The following is a 20061-nucleotide window of genomic DNA, read 5'->3' as shown; positions in this document are numbered from 1 at the left end:
CTGTCTGGAGTAGGGGGTTGACTTTTGGTAGATTTGAGAGGGAGAAAGAAGAAGAAAAAAAAAAAAAAAAAAAAAAAAAAAAAAAAAGGAAAACAGGAAACAGACACTTATGTATCATCAAGTTCAGCTTGACTTCAATTTGACCCTGTGTCTACCACCCAAATACAGGCAGGTAACTGACATGCTTAAAGAGCCTTTGTATTTTGATGCTAGAGACCTAACTTTACCTACAGAATCCTTGCATGTTTGTGTATTTATGTGTGAGCACCACAGCACACAGGTGTGGAGGTCAGAGAACTTATGGAAGCTATTTCTGCTTCAACAATATAGGCCCAAGGAGTGAACTAGGGTTTGGTGGCTAAGGGCCCTTTACCCAGAGCCATTTTACCTACACATTGTCTTTGTATCTTGAATGGTGAAATAAAAAGGTACGTATCACCATGCTTAGCTGGTCCTGACTTTTATTAAGTTGAAACCCAGAAAACAGTCTAGAAGTGGTCAATAACTGACTAGGGTGCTAAGCCACGCTCCTCCTCTTTTTTTAAATAACTATTTTATTATTTTATTTTATGTGCATAAGTGTTTTGATTGTATGTATGTCTGTGTAAGGGTGTCAGATCTTAAGAGTTACAGACAGTTGTGAGCTGCCATGTGGGTGCTGGGAATTGAACCTGGGTCACTGGAAGAGCAGTCAGTACTCTCAATCGCTGAGCCATCTCTCCAGCCTGTAAGCCAGGTTCTATAAAGCAGACAAGTTAAGTCTTTCTGACCTACTTTTTATATGGTTAAGTGAGAATCTTACATTTTAAAAGGTTATGTAAAAAGTAGAAAAAGGCTGTTTGGATACTACATCTCAGCGGCAGAGAACCTGCTTACTTGTCAGTCTGGGTGTGCTCTGTAATACACTAGAGAGGATATGCAGTCTACAAAGCTTGTACTAGTCCTAATTTGGCTGGTTCGGTATTTTTGTTGTATAGTTTTTCAGGAGTTTCAACGTCCAGGATAGCAGTTAGAATTGTTCTGAGATAGGATCTGCTGTACAGCCAAGGTGGGCCTTGAACTATGTGGCCCAGGCTGACTTTGCATTCCCTAAGTGCTGAGAATAAGATTTGTGCAGTTTAAAAGTATAAACTCCTAGACCAGCAATGATGAAATATGCCTATCATCCCAGCACTCTGGAGGCAGAGGCAAGCAGAGATCTCTGTGAGTTCAAGGTCATTGTGGCCTACAAAGTGAGTTCTAGACAGCCACAGCTGTTACACAAAGAAATTGTGCCCCCCTCCCCCCAACAGGATTTCTCAGTTTAGTCCTGGCTGTCCTTGAACTTGCTCTGTAGACCAGGCAAGCCTTGAATTCAAGAGATCACCTGCTTCTGCCACCAATGCTTCAATTAAAGGCCTGTAAACTTTCTGTATTCTCAGACATCACGGTAGACACTGCAGAGACAAAGAGCCCTTACATCAGTACTCTCATTGCTGGTGTTCTCTTCCCGTTTTCTCTCTTCCTCTTCCTGCTCAAGTTCTTTAATGCTCTCTTCCAGAACATTGGGCCAGAAATCACCTTCAAAGTAGGGTAACTCCTTTGCACTTGTTAATCGATCTTCAGTAGCTTGTTTTAAAATATCCTGTTAAAAACAAATGAACCAACCAACAAACAGAAACTCCGTTAATTAATTACAAATAGGAATCTGGAATCTCTATGCTTTCTTTTTCCTAAAAATTTTCATCGTATAGCAAAAACAAAAATGTCCTCCAGGGCACATGCCAGAGAGACATTAGAACACATTTCAAATTGTACTAACAGGGCTGGAGAGATGGCTCAGGGATTAAGAGCACTGGCTGTTCTTAAAGAGGTCCTGAGTTCAATTCACAGCAACCACATGGTATCTCACAACCATCTATAATGAGATTTGGCGTCCTCTTCTGGCATATAGGAATACATGGCAGCAGAACACTGTATATATAATAAATAAATCTTTAAAAAAAATTGTACCAATATATTTCATCTTTCAGTCAGGGTCTTACTATGTATCCTTGGCTGGCCTCAGAACTCAGAGAGTCACCTGCTTCAGTCTACTGAGTGCTGGGATTTAAAGGCATGCATTAACCATGCCCAGTTCTTTTTGAGACAAGGTGTTACTATGTATGTACCCCAGGATGGTCTGAAATTCCCTATATAGATAAGCCTGGTCACACAAGATATTTACTTGCCTCTGCTTATCCAGGGCTGGTGAAGGCACACAACTCCATATCCACTCCAGAATAGACTTAATTATTAAAAATTAATCTATTGATATATGGCCTCTATGCATGTATATATGCAACACCACACGGGGGCCCAATGACCGGGGACGCCAGAAAAGGGAGTCAGATCACTTGAAATTAAGAGTCATAGATGAATGTGAGTCACCATGTGGGTGTTGGAAATTAACTGTAGGTCCTCTGCAAGAGCAAAAAGGGCTATAAACTCTAGACTCCCCCCAAATATATGTCTTAATTTCCTAATCCTCTTGTCTCAGTTTCTGAAGTGAGTTTTAGGCAAGCACTATCAGACTTTGCTTATCTGTAAGTTACCCTTTTGGTTTTTTTTTTTGAGACAGGGTTTCTCTGTGTAGCTTTGGCGCCTGTCATATGCCTTTAATCCCAGCACTTGGGAGGCAGAGGCAGGCGGATCTCTGTGAGTTCGAGGCCAGCCTGGTCCACAGACCTAGTTTCAGGACAGGCTCCAAAGCAATACAAAGAAACCCCATCTGGAAAAACAAACAACCAAACTCTAACGAATTAGTATTAATTATAGCTATTACATGTTATAGGCAAACAGAAGACAGAAAACAGCACAACTAATACATTTCCATGTTGCAACAGACCTTGTAATCATGGACAATACGTTCTGACACAGCCTTGTCAAGCATCTTTTTGTACCATTCCTGTAGGCGCTTAGGCTTTGGGATCTTCTGATCAGGAGGGTGACAATGGAAGATATAGTCATCCCCTTCACTTGGTGGACATGCCCAAATATGGCCTGTTGTGTATCTAAAAGCACAAAGAAAAGGACATTAGAAAAAAATAAATCATTTGTGGTAAAGAAAGCCACAGGCAGTGGTGGTTACAGGCACATACCACTGAATACAGGCAGCAATACATTGTAAAACATGAGAAACAAGACACAAATGCTTACTCTCAAGAAGATTAAAACCCACATCCAAATTCTCAGGCTAGAACTAGGCCTAACCTAAAAGGCACTAATAGTTCTTATACTACCTATTTGTTTTGAAAAGCTATGGAGGAGTGTTGTGAATTTCATTTACAGAGGGGCTTGATCCTAAGATCTATACCTTAAGATAAAAAAAAAAAAAAAAAAAAAAATGTGTACAGTGGTGGTATTGTCTTTAAGTCCAGCACTTAGGAGGCAGAGGCAGGTGAATTTCTGTGAATTAGAGGCCAGCCTGGTTCTCAGAGTGAGTGCCATGACAGCCAGGGCTATTTATATGGAGAAACCCTGTCTCAAACCCCCCCCCAAAAAAAGGATACCAATGATAGTATTAATTGATGTTAAATTTCCTAAATGTAAAAGGTACTGTAGTTATGGGGGGGGGGGGGGAGGGAAACTCCTTGTTCTTAGGGAAATGTAAATATTTAGGGTTGAATCAGATTACATATGACAAAATAAAATAAAAAGCTAACTATATAGCAAAGGGATAAGAACCCATTCTAACAAAAATTAAATGCAAGATGAACTGCTAGGAGGAATCAGCTAAAAAGTTAGATGGTAAGTCCACTCCAGAATGTTAAGTACTTTAAAGGCAAGGACTACCTTCAGATCTTAACTTAGGAATGAACTCTCCAACCCCAAGCCTACCATCCACTAAAATTAGAAGTGCACACCATGACATTCAACTTTTTTCATTCTTTAACCCAATTATAAAAGGATCAAGGAAAAATTTCATCTTCAAATTTTATTTTATGAGCATTGGTGTGTGGCTATTTTCTGATCCCCTTGAACTGGAGTTACAGAGAGTTGTGAACTACCATGTGGGTGCTGGGAACTGAACCAGGAGCCTCTGGAAAAGCAGCCAGTGCTTTTAAACTGCTGAGCCATCTCTTCAGCCAATATCAACAACTTTTAATTCAAACTGTAAGCACAATGGTTTAACTAAACAAAATAGAACCAATGGATGAGCAAGGCAGGAAAATATATAGTGACATCAGATTCATATCACAGGTTACAGCTTTATTATATCACAATCAACATGAGAAGGTCAAATATATAATTACACATTTCCACAACACATTATTTTTAGAAGACAATAATAATTAATATGCTTACCCCAATTTCTTGACATATTCTAAATATCCAATTAAAATTTCATGATAGACTGCGGTCCTCAAGCATTTAGGACGGAAGAAATGAACACTATCGAGGTAAGATATGTATACTCTCCTATATCAAAAATTGGGAGAGAAAAAATGCTCTATCACATATTATTATTATTTACACGGCTAAAAACATTTTTTATTTCCTGTGCTCACCATTATTTGTAAATTATCACAGGAAAATCATAGATTATGGCTGAGTGGGCACCAGAGTTAGCCATAGCTTCCATGTAATTTTTAACAGGTACACGCTATATACATCATTATGTTTCTGCCCAGTGTGTTTTTGTACTAGTTATAGCATGAACCCAATCCCCCTGCTATTCCATCCCTTTCAAAATGAGAAGCTGGTCATAGTAAGTCAGTCCTACCTTTGGTTGGGTGGGGGGCAGTCAGAGCCATACTCTTGAACATGCATGCCAAAGAAACACAAGTCAACACCATCGATTTCTTCAAAGGCAAAAAGGGCCTTAGTTCGGTATGGGAAAGATTCTGCCATCTCTCCACTATCTACAAACCTACACAATTCAGATGGAAAGGAAACCACATATTATTCAAGTGGAAATTATTATTAACAGTAACTGAGCATGCAACAACTGTGGACCTATGAGAGAAGAAATGAAAATTACTAGACACCTTGCTTTCATGCCTGGTTTCACTTCCACAGTTTTGTCAGAAGCATGAACAACCCTAACAGTGACCTCTCCTGATTCAGGGTGATTTTGTCGCCTTAGAAAGTCATTCACTCGATTCTCCAGAAAGGTACCAAGTCTGGTAGATGGCAATCCTAGGAATATAAAAGTTAAAAGTTACCAAGGTATGGCCTGTGGCTCAATTCCAAGTATTAATGAGAAGGAAAAATGTTACCATGCTTCAAATTTTACTGTCAATTTTGAGGTTCATCTACAAACCTTATGTACTTGATTTTTGGTTGGTTATTTTTGAAACAGGATTTCTTTTTGTAGGCCTGGCTATCTTAGAACTTAATCTGTAGTCCAGGCTGGCCTCAAACTCAAGAGATCTGCCTGCTTCTGCCTCTGTTGTGTAGGGTTAATAATGGCGCCTGCCACCACATAGATTATATAAGGCCTGAAATTACCTCTACAGTGCCAAAGAGGGGAAACCCAGTATTCCTGTAACAATAACTCTAGCCAATCACTTTTATGCTTGGCCCACATTTTAACATGTTTCAGAACAGGAATAAATATAGGAAATAAAATATACTAACAAAAGTCCCTTATAAAGATTTTTTTAAAATAGCAAAGTATGCTATAGAATTATTTCATTTTGGTTAAAAAATTTCTTTTTTATACAGGGTCTCACTATTTAGCAAACACTAGACTCAAACTCATAGAGATCCAGCTCCCTCTGGAATACAGGGATTACACTTGGGACAAACAGTGAAAACTAATTTTGGCTGGTTTCATTTTTACAAGCAGTCAGACATCTGGGATCAAAGGCATGAACCACCACTACTTGGCTATATAATTTTTAACCCAGAGTTATCTCAAATGATGATACTTACTTTTAGCAGAAAACTTATTTTCTTTCCTAGTACGTGCAGTTTTCTTTAAACAGCCATCACAGACAAATCTAAAATGGAAACCACGATGTAACTTATATAACATAAAAGTCAATTAATTCAATAAGAGAGCATTCCACAGTGAACAAATCCTAGCCCCTACAACACAAACTTGACTTATTTTTCCTGGGAAAAAAGATCAGCTCCTCTCTCTCAAAATAAGAGGTACCTTTTCTGAATCTTATCTGACATCTAATTAGACTTTACCATAGTACAGCTATGTAACTTAATGGTCTCCTAGCCCCACAGTCATTCAGTATGCCATTCCAACTATAATGTTTCATGAAGAAGGGTTAGATTTCCTTGGCTTTATACCAACAAAAAGCTTTATACCCTTTAAAAATCTGTAGTACCAGTAAACATTTTCAAGTCTGGCAAATTTAATTAAAGTTAACAGTAGCTTTAATAATGTAATAGCATTACATCTCTTTCCTTGATTTTATGGACACAGGTTTTCACTGTGTTGTCCAGATTTAAGGTTTTAAAAGAATGTGTATGGGTATCTGCCTACCAAAGGCAGATAGGTGGGTCCCATGTCTGTCTAGCTGTTATAGTTGTTTTGGGTGTCGTAACACTACGTGCTGTATCCAATGAGCCATCTCTTCAGTTGTTCCTTATAGTTTTAAAAAGGATTTGGACTGATCTTTTTCCAGGAAAAAAAAAAAAAAAAAAAAAAAAAAAAAAAAAAAAAAGCTTTGGCAATAATTAGGATAAAAACCAGAGCCTAACTTGTAGCAGGAATGTGCTGTACCAGTAAGCCAGATTCTGATTCCAAAGAAAATACTTAGAAGACTGTAACTTTGCCTGGGTATAGTGATGCACACCTTTGATCCTAGGACTCAGAGGACAGCAGAGGATGGTTCTCTTGAGTTCAGGGACAGCCTGGTCTACATAATCATGTTCCTAGCTATTGAGAGCTATGAGACCCTAACTTGACCAAAATCAAACAGTAACTTTGAACATATAATACAGTCATGGATAAGACTGCTCATGGAAAGAGAACAAAACTCTTCTGCCAATGTCCTAAGCCTTACCCAGATGGCCAGATGATCTCATGGTGAAGAACACAGATCTGGTGCATCTTTCTTCCACATTCTGTGCATTCAACAAACCTAGAAATGTGAATTATCAATTTTGAGACTGATCTTGAATTATTAGCAAACAAAATTTTCATTATTTCCCATAATTTCTAATAATTCAATAGACAAACAACTGTCCTGCCAAAGAATTAAAAAAAAAAATTAGTCAAGATTTTTGGCTTTAATGTTATAGGTAAAACGAATTTGAAAACAATTAAAGCACAGCTGTTAAATCAACAGTCTAAAATTTCAATCCACAAAGACTGAGAGAGAAGGTAACTGCTGAGACTGTAGAAATCATCCACACCCCATTTTCAGAGTAACCAGAAGGAACCTTTGCTTTTTTACTTTTTTTACTCTCCTGGAGCCTTGCACTTGCTTGCAAGCACTCTATCACCGACTGAGCTACTCTTCAGTGAACTAGGCTCAGAAAGCCAATACATGGCTAACAATTCTCCATTTGCACTGGAAATGCAGGAGAGCGCACAGCCTTGGGCAGGAGTAGTGTGACACTTGACAGGGAACACTGAATGAACCCTAACTGTAAGGGCGAGAGCCTTAGTCTTTGAATGTTTCTCATGTTTTTATTAGCTATTAACATTTATAACATGTAGATGTTAGCATAAGAATATTAAGTTATATCCCAGCACTTGGGAGGCAGAGTTGTTCTACAAAGTGAGTTCCAGGACAGGCTCCAAAGCTACAGAGAAACATTGTCTTAAAAAACAAAACAAAGTTATCTTAGAAAAAAGGCCTAGAGTGCACTGACAATTCATGGGAAACTACTTACAGTTCAGGATCCAGCGTGTCATTTTTTCTCTTGGAAAATTGTTCTTTATTTATTGTACTAAGGAAAGAAAATAACATAAGAAAAAATACACAAAACATAACTACTTGAATATATAGCAATCTGATGTTTGAACAAAGTTCATTTCTGTATTTCTTGGGTCATAGAAAATTCAGTTGTATGCAAGGAATGTTCTACAGAGCTTCATAATTAACACCCTATCCTTTTGGAAATGGAGTCTTATTATGTAGCTATGGCTGGCCTTGAGCTCAGAGGTCTATCTGCCTTTGTCTCTCTAGTGTTATTATATCTGGCTCTTCTCTTTTGAAGTCTGGTTCACTATACAATGTATACAGTATGCAAATTTTATGAACATGGTGATTTAAGAATAGTATTAGCTAGGCATAGTGTTGCACGCCTTTAATCCCAGCACTCAGGAGGCAGAGGCAGGTTGAGATCTGTGAGTCTGAGGCCACCCTGGTCTATACAGTGAGTTCCCAGACAGCCAGAGGTATACTGTCAAAACCCTGTCTTTAACAAAGGCTGAGGACAGAAATGCTTGAAGTCTGATGCTAGTCTAGGTATTTTCAGAGTAATACCCTACCCTCATTGCCACTCCAAAAAAGACAAAAAAAAAAAAAAAAAAAAAAAAAAACCCAGTTGACATGTGTACCTCTAATCTCTATGTTCATGTTTAGAGGCAAGAGAATCTCAAATTAGAAACCAAAAGGTACAACACAGTGAGATCCTACTGGGGTGGGGTTGAAAGAAAAAAACAAAAAAGCAAAACAAAACAAGTAAGATAATCCTCACTATTTGAGGGAGGTTTGGTTTTAGGAACCAGATGGTCAAGTCCTGTATTTTTATGGTGGGAACAGAGGGTAAGTTTATTTCACAGTATTTATTATTTATTTTCTGTGACTTCCCACATTGCCCTGGACATTTTGATATTATAGTCATCCCTTACTAAACAATATCCACATTTAAGTGTTCCTAACATAAGTAAAAGCCTCAAAATTCATTTACCTTCCTGAATGTCCTAAAAGACCTTAATAGGAATCTCTAAGACCAACAGCACTCAGAATGACATAGGAACTTTTAAAAAATTCAGTCTCGCTGGGCATTGGTGGTGCATGCCTTTAATCCTAGTGCTTGGGAGGCAGAGGCAGGAGGATCTCTGTGAGTTCGAGGCCAGCCTGATCTACAAGGTGAGTTTCAGGACAGTTCCAAACAATAAATACAGAAAAACCCTGTCTTGAAAAAAACAAATTCAGTTTCTTGATGGGACAAACTTAGTAGACTTCCTAGGGGAGTCCTTATCTTCTCTGAGGAACAGATTGGGGGGTAGGGGAAGCAGGAATTCTATGCTTTCTAACCTTGGACTCTTACTGATTTTATGGTAATGCTGTGGGTTCCAGGGATATAGTGCGAACAATCCTTCCCACAGCAGAGAAATCACTCCTTACTGTCAACTTCTCTGGTTCTAAAAGTCATTTTAGAATGTCTCTAGGTACTCAGCATTTGTCCTCTATACTGGTATTCAGAGCCTATTACACTATATTTCAAAAGTAATTGAAAATCTTGCTGTACAATATAAACTACAAAATTTAAATATATCGTCTCAGGGGCTTTTTCCACTAATACTTAATCTGTTTCAATAATCCTGTAAGACACTATTTTTGTGGAATGCTAAATAGCTTCTTTTTACCATAGATAAATATGAACCCATGGAAATTTGTAACAATTTTTTCCCCTCCTTCAAGACAGGGTTTCTCTGTAACAGCTCTGGCTGTCCTGGAACTTGCTCTGTAGACTAGGTGGGACTCCAACTCACTAAAATTCACCTGCCACTGCCTCCCAAGTGTAGGGAATACAGAAAGGCATGCGCCACCCCCACAACCCCCCGGGCCTGAAAAATCAATAATTTAATTTACCTTAAACTCATTTGTATTTAAATAGTTGGCTATGACTGGTGGGATACAATGTTGGACGAACAACAGTCTAAGACCACTTAGAAAATGCCTGAGAACAACCACCTGGAGAATCAAAAGAACATTTTCAAAATAATGTAATTACTTACGTTTGAGGCTGGGAAGGGTCATCCCCCAAGGAAACGCTCTCCCCTTGGATTTCATTGAAACACTTCTCACAGAAATGATACCTGTCGGCAAGAAGGCCATACTGGGGTGAACTGTTCCGTTCACACAACACAGCCCAAGCCAAGCAACGAAGCCACCAATCACAGCAGGCCAAGGAGGGGAACGGGAGCAGGTCATCAACGGCGACAAGGACATTCAATGATGCAGATATATGGGCCCCACAGTTTGGGTTTGTTTTTTGTATTTTTTTTTTGTAATTTTTTTTGCAATCAAAGCCAAGCGCAGACAACGACAAGCATGAGGGAGGAGAAAAAAAAAAACAACAAAAACAAAACAAAACAAAAAAAAAAAATGAAGAAATGAGGGATTGCAAGACAACAAAAAACAAAAGACAGGACAACACAAAGCAGAAAGCCAAGGCAAAGCACACATTAGCAATAAATTATCTCAATGGGATCACAAATAGCAAATGACTATAGCAAATAACCACCTTTCTATTAGACCCATACTATTTGATTTTACTACTCAGTGCAACTCAACACAATATTTTTTTTAAAAGCAGTTAAATATCAAATATGTCAGCACTCAGGAGGAAGAGGCAGGTGGATTTCAGTTAGTTCCAAGCCAGCAAAAGCTATAACGTGAGACCCTCTGTAAAGATGGACATAAAAAATTAAAAAATGAAAAAAAGCACCCATTACAGCCAGTGAGTGACACATTTCAAAATAAGTCTATTAAGGTAACATTTAAATGTGTCCTGGTATAAAATGACTCCTGTAGATAGCTGTTAGAAATCCAAAGATGGGTGTGGTGTGGTGGCGAAAGCTTTTAGTACCAGCACTCTGGAGGTAGAGGTAGGAGATTCTATAAGTTCTGAGACAGCCATATAGAGAACCCTGTCTCAAAAAACAATGGTGGGGGGGGGCCCTACATGTCAAGATTAGAACATAAGAAAATTTCTTACGAGTTGTTATTTGCATCTTTAATAAAAAGGTGATTTTCATCCCTCTTTTTCTAGGTTTCAAGGAGAAAAAGGAACAAATCTAGACTCTACCTAGAAGGTAGCATATTAGAACAACTTTTATGTAAATAAAAACAAGGAGAATTCTCACAGCTGGAAGCGAATCTGTAGCTTACAACTTCACCCAACAGGACACCACAGTGTTAGCAGCATTAAAAACAAGCACAGGGCAGTAACTACTTGGCCTTGCTCTTCTGCCGCAGAGGACCAGGAAGAAACACTAGATGAGGTCTAATACAGGCCAATTACTACCAATAAGAGATTGATTATTCATGATCAAGAGATTAGCAAATACAATGTAGGTGATTATAGCCATTGGGCAAGAGAAGTGGCAGAGAACACTGTAGAAAAAAAATCATTATCTTTTTTCCTCATATTTCTTCTCTTCTTTTTTCAAACAGGATTTTATGCAACTTAAGCTGATCTCATTTTTCCTTATGTAGCCAGCCAATGCCATCTCTGAAGTGATCCCTACCTCCTGAGTGCTTGGAATACAGGCATGAACCATTGTTCCCTGTTTATGAGGTACTTAGAGTCAAATCACAGGTTTAATGCATGCCAGCCAGGTTCTACTAGTTAGTTACATCACAGTGCTGGGTGATTTCTTTCCTTTTTAAAATGCATGACACAAACAATACAAAGTACATATTTTGGAATACTTTTTATACACAATCCAAGAATAACAAATTAGATTCAGAAAAGATCAGTAGAACTTGTGAAGTTTTTTTTATAATTAGAAAATACTATAATTCTGCAAACAAAATCAAGTAACAGAATTTAATGCTATACAGAAGTTTTCAAAAAGGTAACATATAAACCACAACGTATGTGTGTGTTCCAATACATCTGGATTGCGTGCACTTTATATACAAGGATACATGGGCCATGGTACACACATGGTTGAGCTTACCTGTTCTGGTAACTGTAATAAGTAGCATCACGTGGGATTGTGCACAACTGTTTGCCATAGCAACACAGTGTCTGTGGAGAGAACTCCAACTGAAAAAGAAAGCATTTGTTTAAGAGCACAAAGTCCTGAAGTACAAGGAAAATAGTCATAAGGGTAAATCAGAACAAGCCAATGGTACCTCAGCTCTCACTTAGGGAAATTACAATTAACCATTTGAGCTTAATACCACCACAAATTTACTACATGATGTCACCAGGCTGAGCAGGTATATCTGCCCAGCACTATTTCCAGATACCTCTAGGAAACATAGGATGTAACACTGAGAAATGTTAAGAGCCGGAAGTGTTACATGTGGAACAAGGTGAAATTATAGGTGAACATAATGAGGCTCCTACTCCATAAGCATAGTCTGATGATTCAAAATTCTAAATTGTCATCTCTGCCACATCATTTTCATCTATGCAAAAACTACCTTCACAGAAAGCACATTCCACATGGGTAGTACTGTGTATGATACATAAACTAAGAGAAAGGACCTGTTGGGATAGGGTAGGTAAAATGATTCAATACTTTGTTTTGGAAAAGTAAAAGGAAATGAGAACAGATGGGGAGACTCTATCAAAGTCAAGAAACAGGATTTTGTTAGTTTGTTTCTGAAACAGTGTTTCTTTTTGTAGCCCTAGATGTACTGGAACTCACTCTGCAGACCAGACTGGCCTTAAATTCACAGAGATCCACCTGACTCTGTCCCCATAGTGCTGGGGTTAAAGGCATGTGCCACCACCACCCAGTAAGAAACAGTATTATTTTTAACCAAAGTCACCACTAGATTCTAAGTACCCTAGATGGTGAAGGCAGGTCTGAAAGCTACTTCTTACCTTTCTGCCACAACAATATCCAAGGCTTTGCATGACTGGGTCGATTTCTTGTTCAAACACCTCAGAGAGTTTGGAGCAATATTTGTATACCCTTGAAGTTTTGCGGTTATATAACCAGGCATTATTGAACATAAGCCAAATATCATCTATATATTGCCAGGGTTCTTGGTACTGTCCAGTATCTAACTTCCTCTTGATAGTAGAGAGATCCATGGGACTCTTCACAATATCAAAGTAATCCTAGAAGTATAAGCAACACCACATCACACACTCATGAGCAGGGTATTTAGGGAAGTATCTTCCTATTATCATCGTTAATTTTCCACATAATATTGAATGTCTTGCTATGTCAACTTCTCAAAAGTTGATTGAAGTCTGTCATTCCTTTAAAATAATAATCTATACAGAGGCTATGGGCACCGAAAGATTCACCAAACAGTAAGTCCAGACAGTCTCTCTCTCTCTCTCTCTCTCTCTCTCTCTCTCTCTCTCTCTCTCTCTCTCTCTCTCTCTGTCTCACACACACACACACACACGAACCAAACACTGTTAAATTTTGAGTACTACAAGGGGCTTACAAATCCTTTAATTAGTGTTCGAGGTTAACAGAAAAACAATGAAAAAAAATTCCTAAATGAACTGTGCTCCTAAAAACACTTCAATACCCTGTCCAATAACACTCATTAAAAATCCTTGAGTAAACCTGCCAGCAACCTGGGTGTATTTCTCTTCAAAACTAACTTAGGGCAGAGCATTGTCACGAATGCCTTCAATCTCAACACTTGGGAGGCAAAAGCAAGTAGATCCTTGAGTCTGAAGTCAGTCTGGTCTATATAGTTAGTTCCAGGCCAACTAGGGATACACAGTGAGTCAAACCCACCTCACTTTTATTTCAAAAATAAAACAACCCGAATAAATAAAAACAACAAAAACTTGGGGGTTAAAGTGAGAAAAGAGACACTGACAGATGGCTTAGCAGTTACAAGTATTTGTTTCTTTTACAGAGGATAGTTCTCTAACTCCAGTTCCAGGGGATTAAACAACCTCTTTTGACCCCCAGGAACCAGGCATCCATGTTGTGTGTACATATATACAGATAAAAACTCATACAAATATAAATAAATCTTTAAAACTAAGGGGCTCATCTTTCTAATGTGATTTGAAGCTGTGCAAATGATAATAAATTGTTGACCCAAAAATTGCACTTCAAGTACACACTAATAAGAATTTAAATCTACAGAGATTTAAGATACTCCTATAATCTCAGTGACAGAAGGCCGAGGCAGGAAGTACAAGTTCAAAGGTAATTGGGGTGTAAATAAAAACAAAAAGGGAAAGCAGCACTGTACACAGTTAGTTGTTCACAATACTCCACAACCTAAACCTGGAAATAACCAAATGCCTGTCAACTATAAACATACAGAAAATAGAGTAACATCAGCATAACTAAATAGTAGATGATTAAAAGATAGCACTGAATGATCCAACATTCTCAATACCATAAAATCCAAGCAAGGCATCATCCTATAGTGCAACAAGAAAAGAAGTAGTGGATATACATTTCAATGTAACAAAATAAGCAGAATAGAAGAATCCAGAGGAACGAGGCAGTCCTAAGTGATTGGGACTAATGATTTTAATGGCTATGTAGTTTATTTTTTTGGGGGGGGGTGTTATGTAACAGTGAAAAATGCTAAAACTTGTGTATTTTATTTTGGTTTTTCAAGACCAGAGTTTCCTATATCCCTGGCTCTCACTTTGTAGACCAGGCTGGCCTCAAATTCACAAATATCCACCTGCCTCTGCCTCCAAGTGCTATGATTAAAGGAATGAACCACCACCACCTGGCAAAACTTGTGTACTCTAAGTAGGGTACATTCTATAACATGTGAATCATTTGTCAAATAAAGGAAATACAAACATATCAGATACTTACAGGGATTCCTAGGAGCTGTGGGTCTACAGGCTGACGAAAGGGAAGGGACTCTGGGTCTTGCCGGTAAAGTGCCTCCAATGTTGGCATTAGAGCCTGGCGTAATTCTTCTGGTTTGAAAACTTTAAGGAGAGTCCATTTGAAATTGGTTATCAACTGAGCAAAGGGATTTTTAAAAATATGTGCAAGTTATAATTCTAAAAGTACCTTATAAGAATCACAGAACACAAAAGTGGCATTGTCCTCAGAAAAACTTGACAAAGGAATCACTTTCTGATTTTAAATTCCATTTTGCTTTAAGCACTGTTGGCTAAACAACAGAGCTGTCACTACCCTTACTAGCTATGTTACTTTTCCAGCTGCAGATTTATTGAGAACTTGTACAAATAGAAACAGAAATAAAGACTACTAAAAACACAGAAGAGACTTCTCAAAGTAACAGTCTAAAAGATGTTAGTGTAAAAGAGCAGTTCTGTCAAGCACAACTGAAAATGTCCTCTATGAGCTGCTATGGTAGGCATAACTACACTACCAGCACTGGGTAGATAAAGAGGATAAAGAGAAGGTCTTTGAGGTAGGGCAGGGATATAGAGAGATCACAAGGATAGTCTAAGCTACAAGGGAAGTCCCTGTTAAAAAATAAGAACAGAACCATACAATGAAATCTAAACCAATCGCCAAGGGCAGGGCTCTTTTAATGACACCAATATTTAACAATTCAGAATAAAGATGTGGTGTCTTCTTGCATTTTTAAAGAATTATGTTTTTTGTTGATTTTTTTGGCCTATATGTATGTTTGTGTAAGGGAGTCAGATCTTGGAATTACAGATAATTGACAGCTGCCATATGGGTGCTGGGAATTGAACCTGGATCCTCTGGAAGAGCAATCAGTGCTGTTACCTGCTGAACCAACTCCCCAGCCTGAGACCTGGTTTCTTACACCTATAACAATTGAAGGCACTGAGGGAGATTTTCTCATTAAAATGGACAATACTGTATAGAACCAAAGGGAAACACATGTTCACTACTTGGTAATGCACATTAGACTAAAGTTTTGATTTGTATAACCCAAAAAGGAATCGAAATCACAAAGAATTCAAGAAACAAGTGATCAATGTTTTAAAAACAAAAAAAAAAAAAAAAAAAAATTTTTTTTTTTTTTTTTTTTTTTTTTATATTTTTCAAGACAGGATTTCTCTGTGTACCTTTGGAGTCTGTTTTGGAACATACTCCGTAGACCAGGCTGGCCTCACAGAGATCCACCTGCCTCTGCCTCCTGAGTGCTGTGATTAATGGCATGAGCCACCACCACTGGCTAAAATTTTTATTTATCTTTTATGCATTTGTGTACCTGTGCACAGATGCCAAGACATTTTATGGAGGACAAAAAACAATTTGCAGGAGTTATCACTCTCTTTCCAGCATGGCTGGTATGCATGTGTATGTGTGCGCACACAAAAATGCATGGGCCTGTGTTCTTAAACCAAGGATCAACCTTGGGTGGGTATTTTTGTTCTGAGGTCAATAACCTTTTTTTCCTTTCTTTCTTTTCTTTTTTTACATTTTTTGATACTAGTATGATTGCCTAAAATTATGTGAACTGTGTGTGTGTGCTGGAGCCTAAGGAAGACACAAGAGTGTGTGTTTGGTCCCCGGAACTAGTGTTACAGGAGGTTAAGAGGCCATATGCTTGCTGGGAATTGAGCAGTTTTAAACACTATCATGTTTTGTTTGTAATTTTTTTATTTCTTGTGCATTGGTGCTTGACTCCATGTATGTCTGTGTGACAGTGTCAGATACCATGAAAGTAGAGTTACCAGTTGTGGGTGATCATGTGGGTACTTGGAATTAAACCTAGGTCCTCTGGAAAAGTAGGTAGTGCTATTAACCACTGAACCATCTCTTCAGCCTCAGTTCAGCACTCTTAACTCTCTCCACTCTCTAACCTCACTCTCTGTCAGAACAGTATGTCCTTCCAAGATCTCACCTCTCTTCACTAAGCAGCAAGCTCCAGTGATCTCCTGCCTCTACTTTTCCAGTGATTGGATTACAAGTGTTCCAAAATGCCCAAATTCTCACTGTCTACCTCAGCCTTGCTTAGAATTTGCTATGTAGTACACAAGGCTGACCTTGAATTCAGGGATTCATCTCCCTCTGCCTTCTAAGCACTGGGATATCTACTTAAGTGCTAGGAACAAATTCAGATCTTCATTGCTTGTGGGGTGAGAATTTTACCAAATGAACGATCTCCCTAGCCTTAACTTACTCTTCTTCTTTGACTGTCCAGGGGCTGGGGAGGACTGTGTAGCAGAGGTACTCGGCTGGTCTTCCTCCTCTTTTATTTCAGGTTTTAACTCAGTGCCTCTCTCCTCTGTTTCTGTAGGTTCCACTTTACCATCTTCAGTTTTAGCCTAACATGCAAGACAGGAATTTTCAAAATTTCAAAGACATATACCAGGGAACAAGTACATTATCACCTTATTTCCTCTCCATTATGGATATATATGAATTTCCTTTTACAGCAGAACCTAATTGTTCTAGTCTCACCTCCTGAGTATCTTCAGGTTGAGCATCTGCTGGTTCAGGTTGATCCACTTCCATTTTAACCTCCATTTTTACTTCCTGTGAAGGTTGCTTCTCGGGAATGGTCTGAGAATTCACTTCTGTGCTACTAGTAGATGGAGGGTTTGATACCTGGCCTTCAATGCTTACAGTTGGCTGAGAAAGCTGGAGATAAAAAAGTAAAAGCACACACAAAAAAGCTTGCCAATCATGCAATCAGAATTGAAATTTAAATTACACAGTACTATCTATGTTGGAGGCAGTGTCACTGAACCCACTTTACTATTATGTTTTCTCTTACTCAGATCATTTTAAGAATGGTTGATAACAGGACTTGCCAATGCTAGCTGGTTGGCTTTACTTGAAACTACTACCAAGTTGAGAGATATTTTTGTTATGTGTTTAGGGGTGGAAATTCTGAAGTTGACTCCTTCAGAAATACTCACACACTGTGTATGTGTGTATAAAAATCAATGTACCTCCCCCATAGGTTGTTACTGTCATTTTCAGCACTGCAACTTATAAGCTGTTTCAAATTTCTCTTCTCTTTCTCCTTGTTTTGTTCTTTCTTTTTTTATTTAAATTTGAAACAAGGTTGTTTTACATATCAATCCCAGTTCCCTTACACTCTCATCTTCCCCTATCACCCCCACCAAACCCCAGCCCATTCCCTTTCTGCAGTCCTCAAAACCTATCACAGCATTTGGAGCAGGGCTTAGGCCCTCCCCCATGTGTCTAGGCTGAAAGTATCCCTCTATGTGGGATGGGCTCCCAAGGTTCATTTGTATACTAGGGATATATACTGATCCATTACTAGAGGCCCCAAAGATTGCCCAGTCCTCCTAACTAACACCCACATTCAGGGGGTCTGAGTTAGTCCTATGTTTGTTCCCCTGCTATCAGACTGGGGAGCATGAGCTCCCCCTTGTTCAGGACAGCTGACTCTGTGGGTTTCTCAAGCCTGGTCTTGACCCCTTTGCTCATCCATCACTCCTCCCTCTCTGTAATTGGATTCCAGGAATTCGGCTAGTGTATAGCTGTGGTTGTCTGCTTCAGCTACTAGATGAAGGATCTAGGATGGCATATAAGGTAGTTGTCAATCTCATTATCATGGAAGGGCATTAAAGATAACCTCTCCACTATTGCTTAGATTTTTAGTCGGGTTCATCCTTGAAGATCTCTGGTTATTTCCCTAGTGCCAGATTTCTCCTTAAATCTACAATGGCTCCCCTCTATTATAGTATCTCTTTTCTTGTTCTCCTCTATTCTTTCCCTGTCTCAATCTTCCTGTTCCCTCATGCCCACCTCTCCCCTCCTCCATGCTCCCAATTTGCATGGGACCTTTTTTTTTTTTTTTTTTGAGACAAAGTTTCTCTGTGTAATAACTCTGACTGGCCTGGATCTTGTTTTCTAGACCAGGCTGGCCCCAAATCTCAAAGCCTCTACCTCAAAATATCTTTAAACATAAATCAAGTACATTTGTTACACTAGGTATTGATAAAACTCTACCCTTATAGTCTTCAAGCCTTGGAACATCATATGAAACAGAATGTTCAGTGAAAAATAACCAAAATCTTCCAGCTTTCTCTATCACAGGAAGGAAGAACAGGCAATAAACACTCAAGTCTATCTATGCACAAAACAACAAGGGTTGAAACAAAAGTGAAAGAATAAATGGTACAGAAATATCACTGGAGCTTAACTAGTTTTATGGACACTCCAAGACACATCTGCTTACTTACTGGAGTTGAAGGCTGAGGAGGCAGCAATGGTGCTGTTGGGGTAGTAACAGGAGCTGCTGTGCTCTGCTGTGAGCGAGGCTGTTGCTGGGACTGGTCAGCAGGAGGAGCAGCAGGAATTGAAGGCTGCACTTGGGAAGGAAGATGTGTTGGTGGTGTTGGTGTCTGTCTAGGTGGGGGATGTAGAGCTTGGGGCTGTGGTCCAGGTGGTATGGCAGGAGGTGTAGGAACAGGTGCTGGAATTGCTGTTGCTGGTGGTTGCTGAGTCCCTATGCTTGGGGGAGTATGATGAGGAGTAGGGGTTCGACTAGGAACAGGAGAAGGCGAATTCTGATGAGCTTGTTGAGGCAGAGTGGAACAGTGAATATGGCTCCCTTGAGATCCTGGAGGCATTATAGGAGAATTCACTGGACAGGAAGAACTGGACATTTGTGCCTGGTAAAATGAAAAAATATACAGTATTAACAAAGGCAGATCATACATTATTTAAGACACATAGTAGTTATTAAGAAGTAACAATAGCAAACTTTTTTTATTTCTGAGATGTGGATCTCATTACATAGACCTGGCTTGTCTTGATCTAATAGATATCCATCTACCAGCTTCTGTCTCCAGGAGAAAAGATTAAGTGTGCATCCTTAGCCACAATTAGCGTTTTCAAAAAAAGAGGGCACTTTTCAAAATCATCCAGGGTTAGAAATAAACTGTATTTTTGAACATCAGTAGGAAATAGTATTTGCATTTAAGCCTGTAAACCTGAGCACAATCCCCAGATTCTATGTAAGGATAGAAGGAGAGAACAGCTCACACATATTGTTGTCCTGTATGTATACACATGCACACTAAGAAATAAATTTAAAAAGTGAAAACATACTTGAGACACTGGTGCTTGACCACTAGATGGAGCCAAAGGCATGTTTGTTACATTCATTCCTTGTGATGGAAACTGCGTCTGAGAGAGAAATTGGTTCTGGCTGGAAGCCTGTTGCATTCGAGGTCCATAGCCCATAGGCTGCAAAACAAAACAAAAAACCATAGAACACTAACTGCTTATTACAATTATTTTACTACTATATATAACAATTACTCCTGTTCTGC

At 38.9% G+C, this 20061-nt stretch overlaps 1 protein-coding gene across 2 annotated transcripts in view; it reads right to left on the bottom strand.

Annotated features, from left to right (window-relative positions):
• Nucleotides 1–20061, bottom strand: part of Ep300 (E1A binding protein p300) — a 66660-nt gene that overhangs the window by 5947 nt on the left and 40652 nt on the right. For both annotated transcript variants that reach the window (XM_051189443.1, XM_051189442.1), the window contains 16 exons: nt 19838–19975; nt 18967–19398; nt 17210–17389; nt 16929–17073; nt 14666–14784; nt 12730–12969; nt 11852–11940; nt 9902–9982; nt 7825–7881; nt 6990–7067; nt 5899–5966; nt 5010–5160; nt 4745–4891; nt 4327–4440; nt 2867–3032; nt 1460–1624 (listed from right to left, as the gene is read on the bottom strand). In XM_051189443.1, coding sequence (XP_051045400.1) covers nt 1460–1624; nt 2867–3032; nt 4327–4440; nt 4745–4891; nt 5010–5160; nt 5899–5966; nt 6990–7067; nt 7825–7881; nt 9902–9982; nt 11852–11940; nt 12730–12969; nt 14666–14784; nt 16929–17073; nt 17210–17389; nt 18967–19398; nt 19838–19975 — 2370 coding nt within the window. The remainder of the gene's footprint in view (nt 1–1459; nt 1625–2866; nt 3033–4326; nt 4441–4744; nt 4892–5009; nt 5161–5898; nt 5967–6989; nt 7068–7824; nt 7882–9901; nt 9983–11851; nt 11941–12729; nt 12970–14665; nt 14785–16928; nt 17074–17209; nt 17390–18966; nt 19399–19837; nt 19976–20061) is intronic.

Source organism: Phodopus roborovskii, unplaced genomic scaffold, assembly GCF_943737965.1.
Source record: "Phodopus roborovskii unplaced genomic scaffold, PHOROB, whole genome shotgun sequence".
NCBI lineage: Eukaryota > Metazoa > Chordata > Mammalia > Rodentia > Cricetidae > Phodopus > Phodopus roborovskii.
The sequence above is the reverse complement of the archived record's forward strand: the minus strand, read 5'-3'. Positions and strand labels throughout refer to the sequence as shown.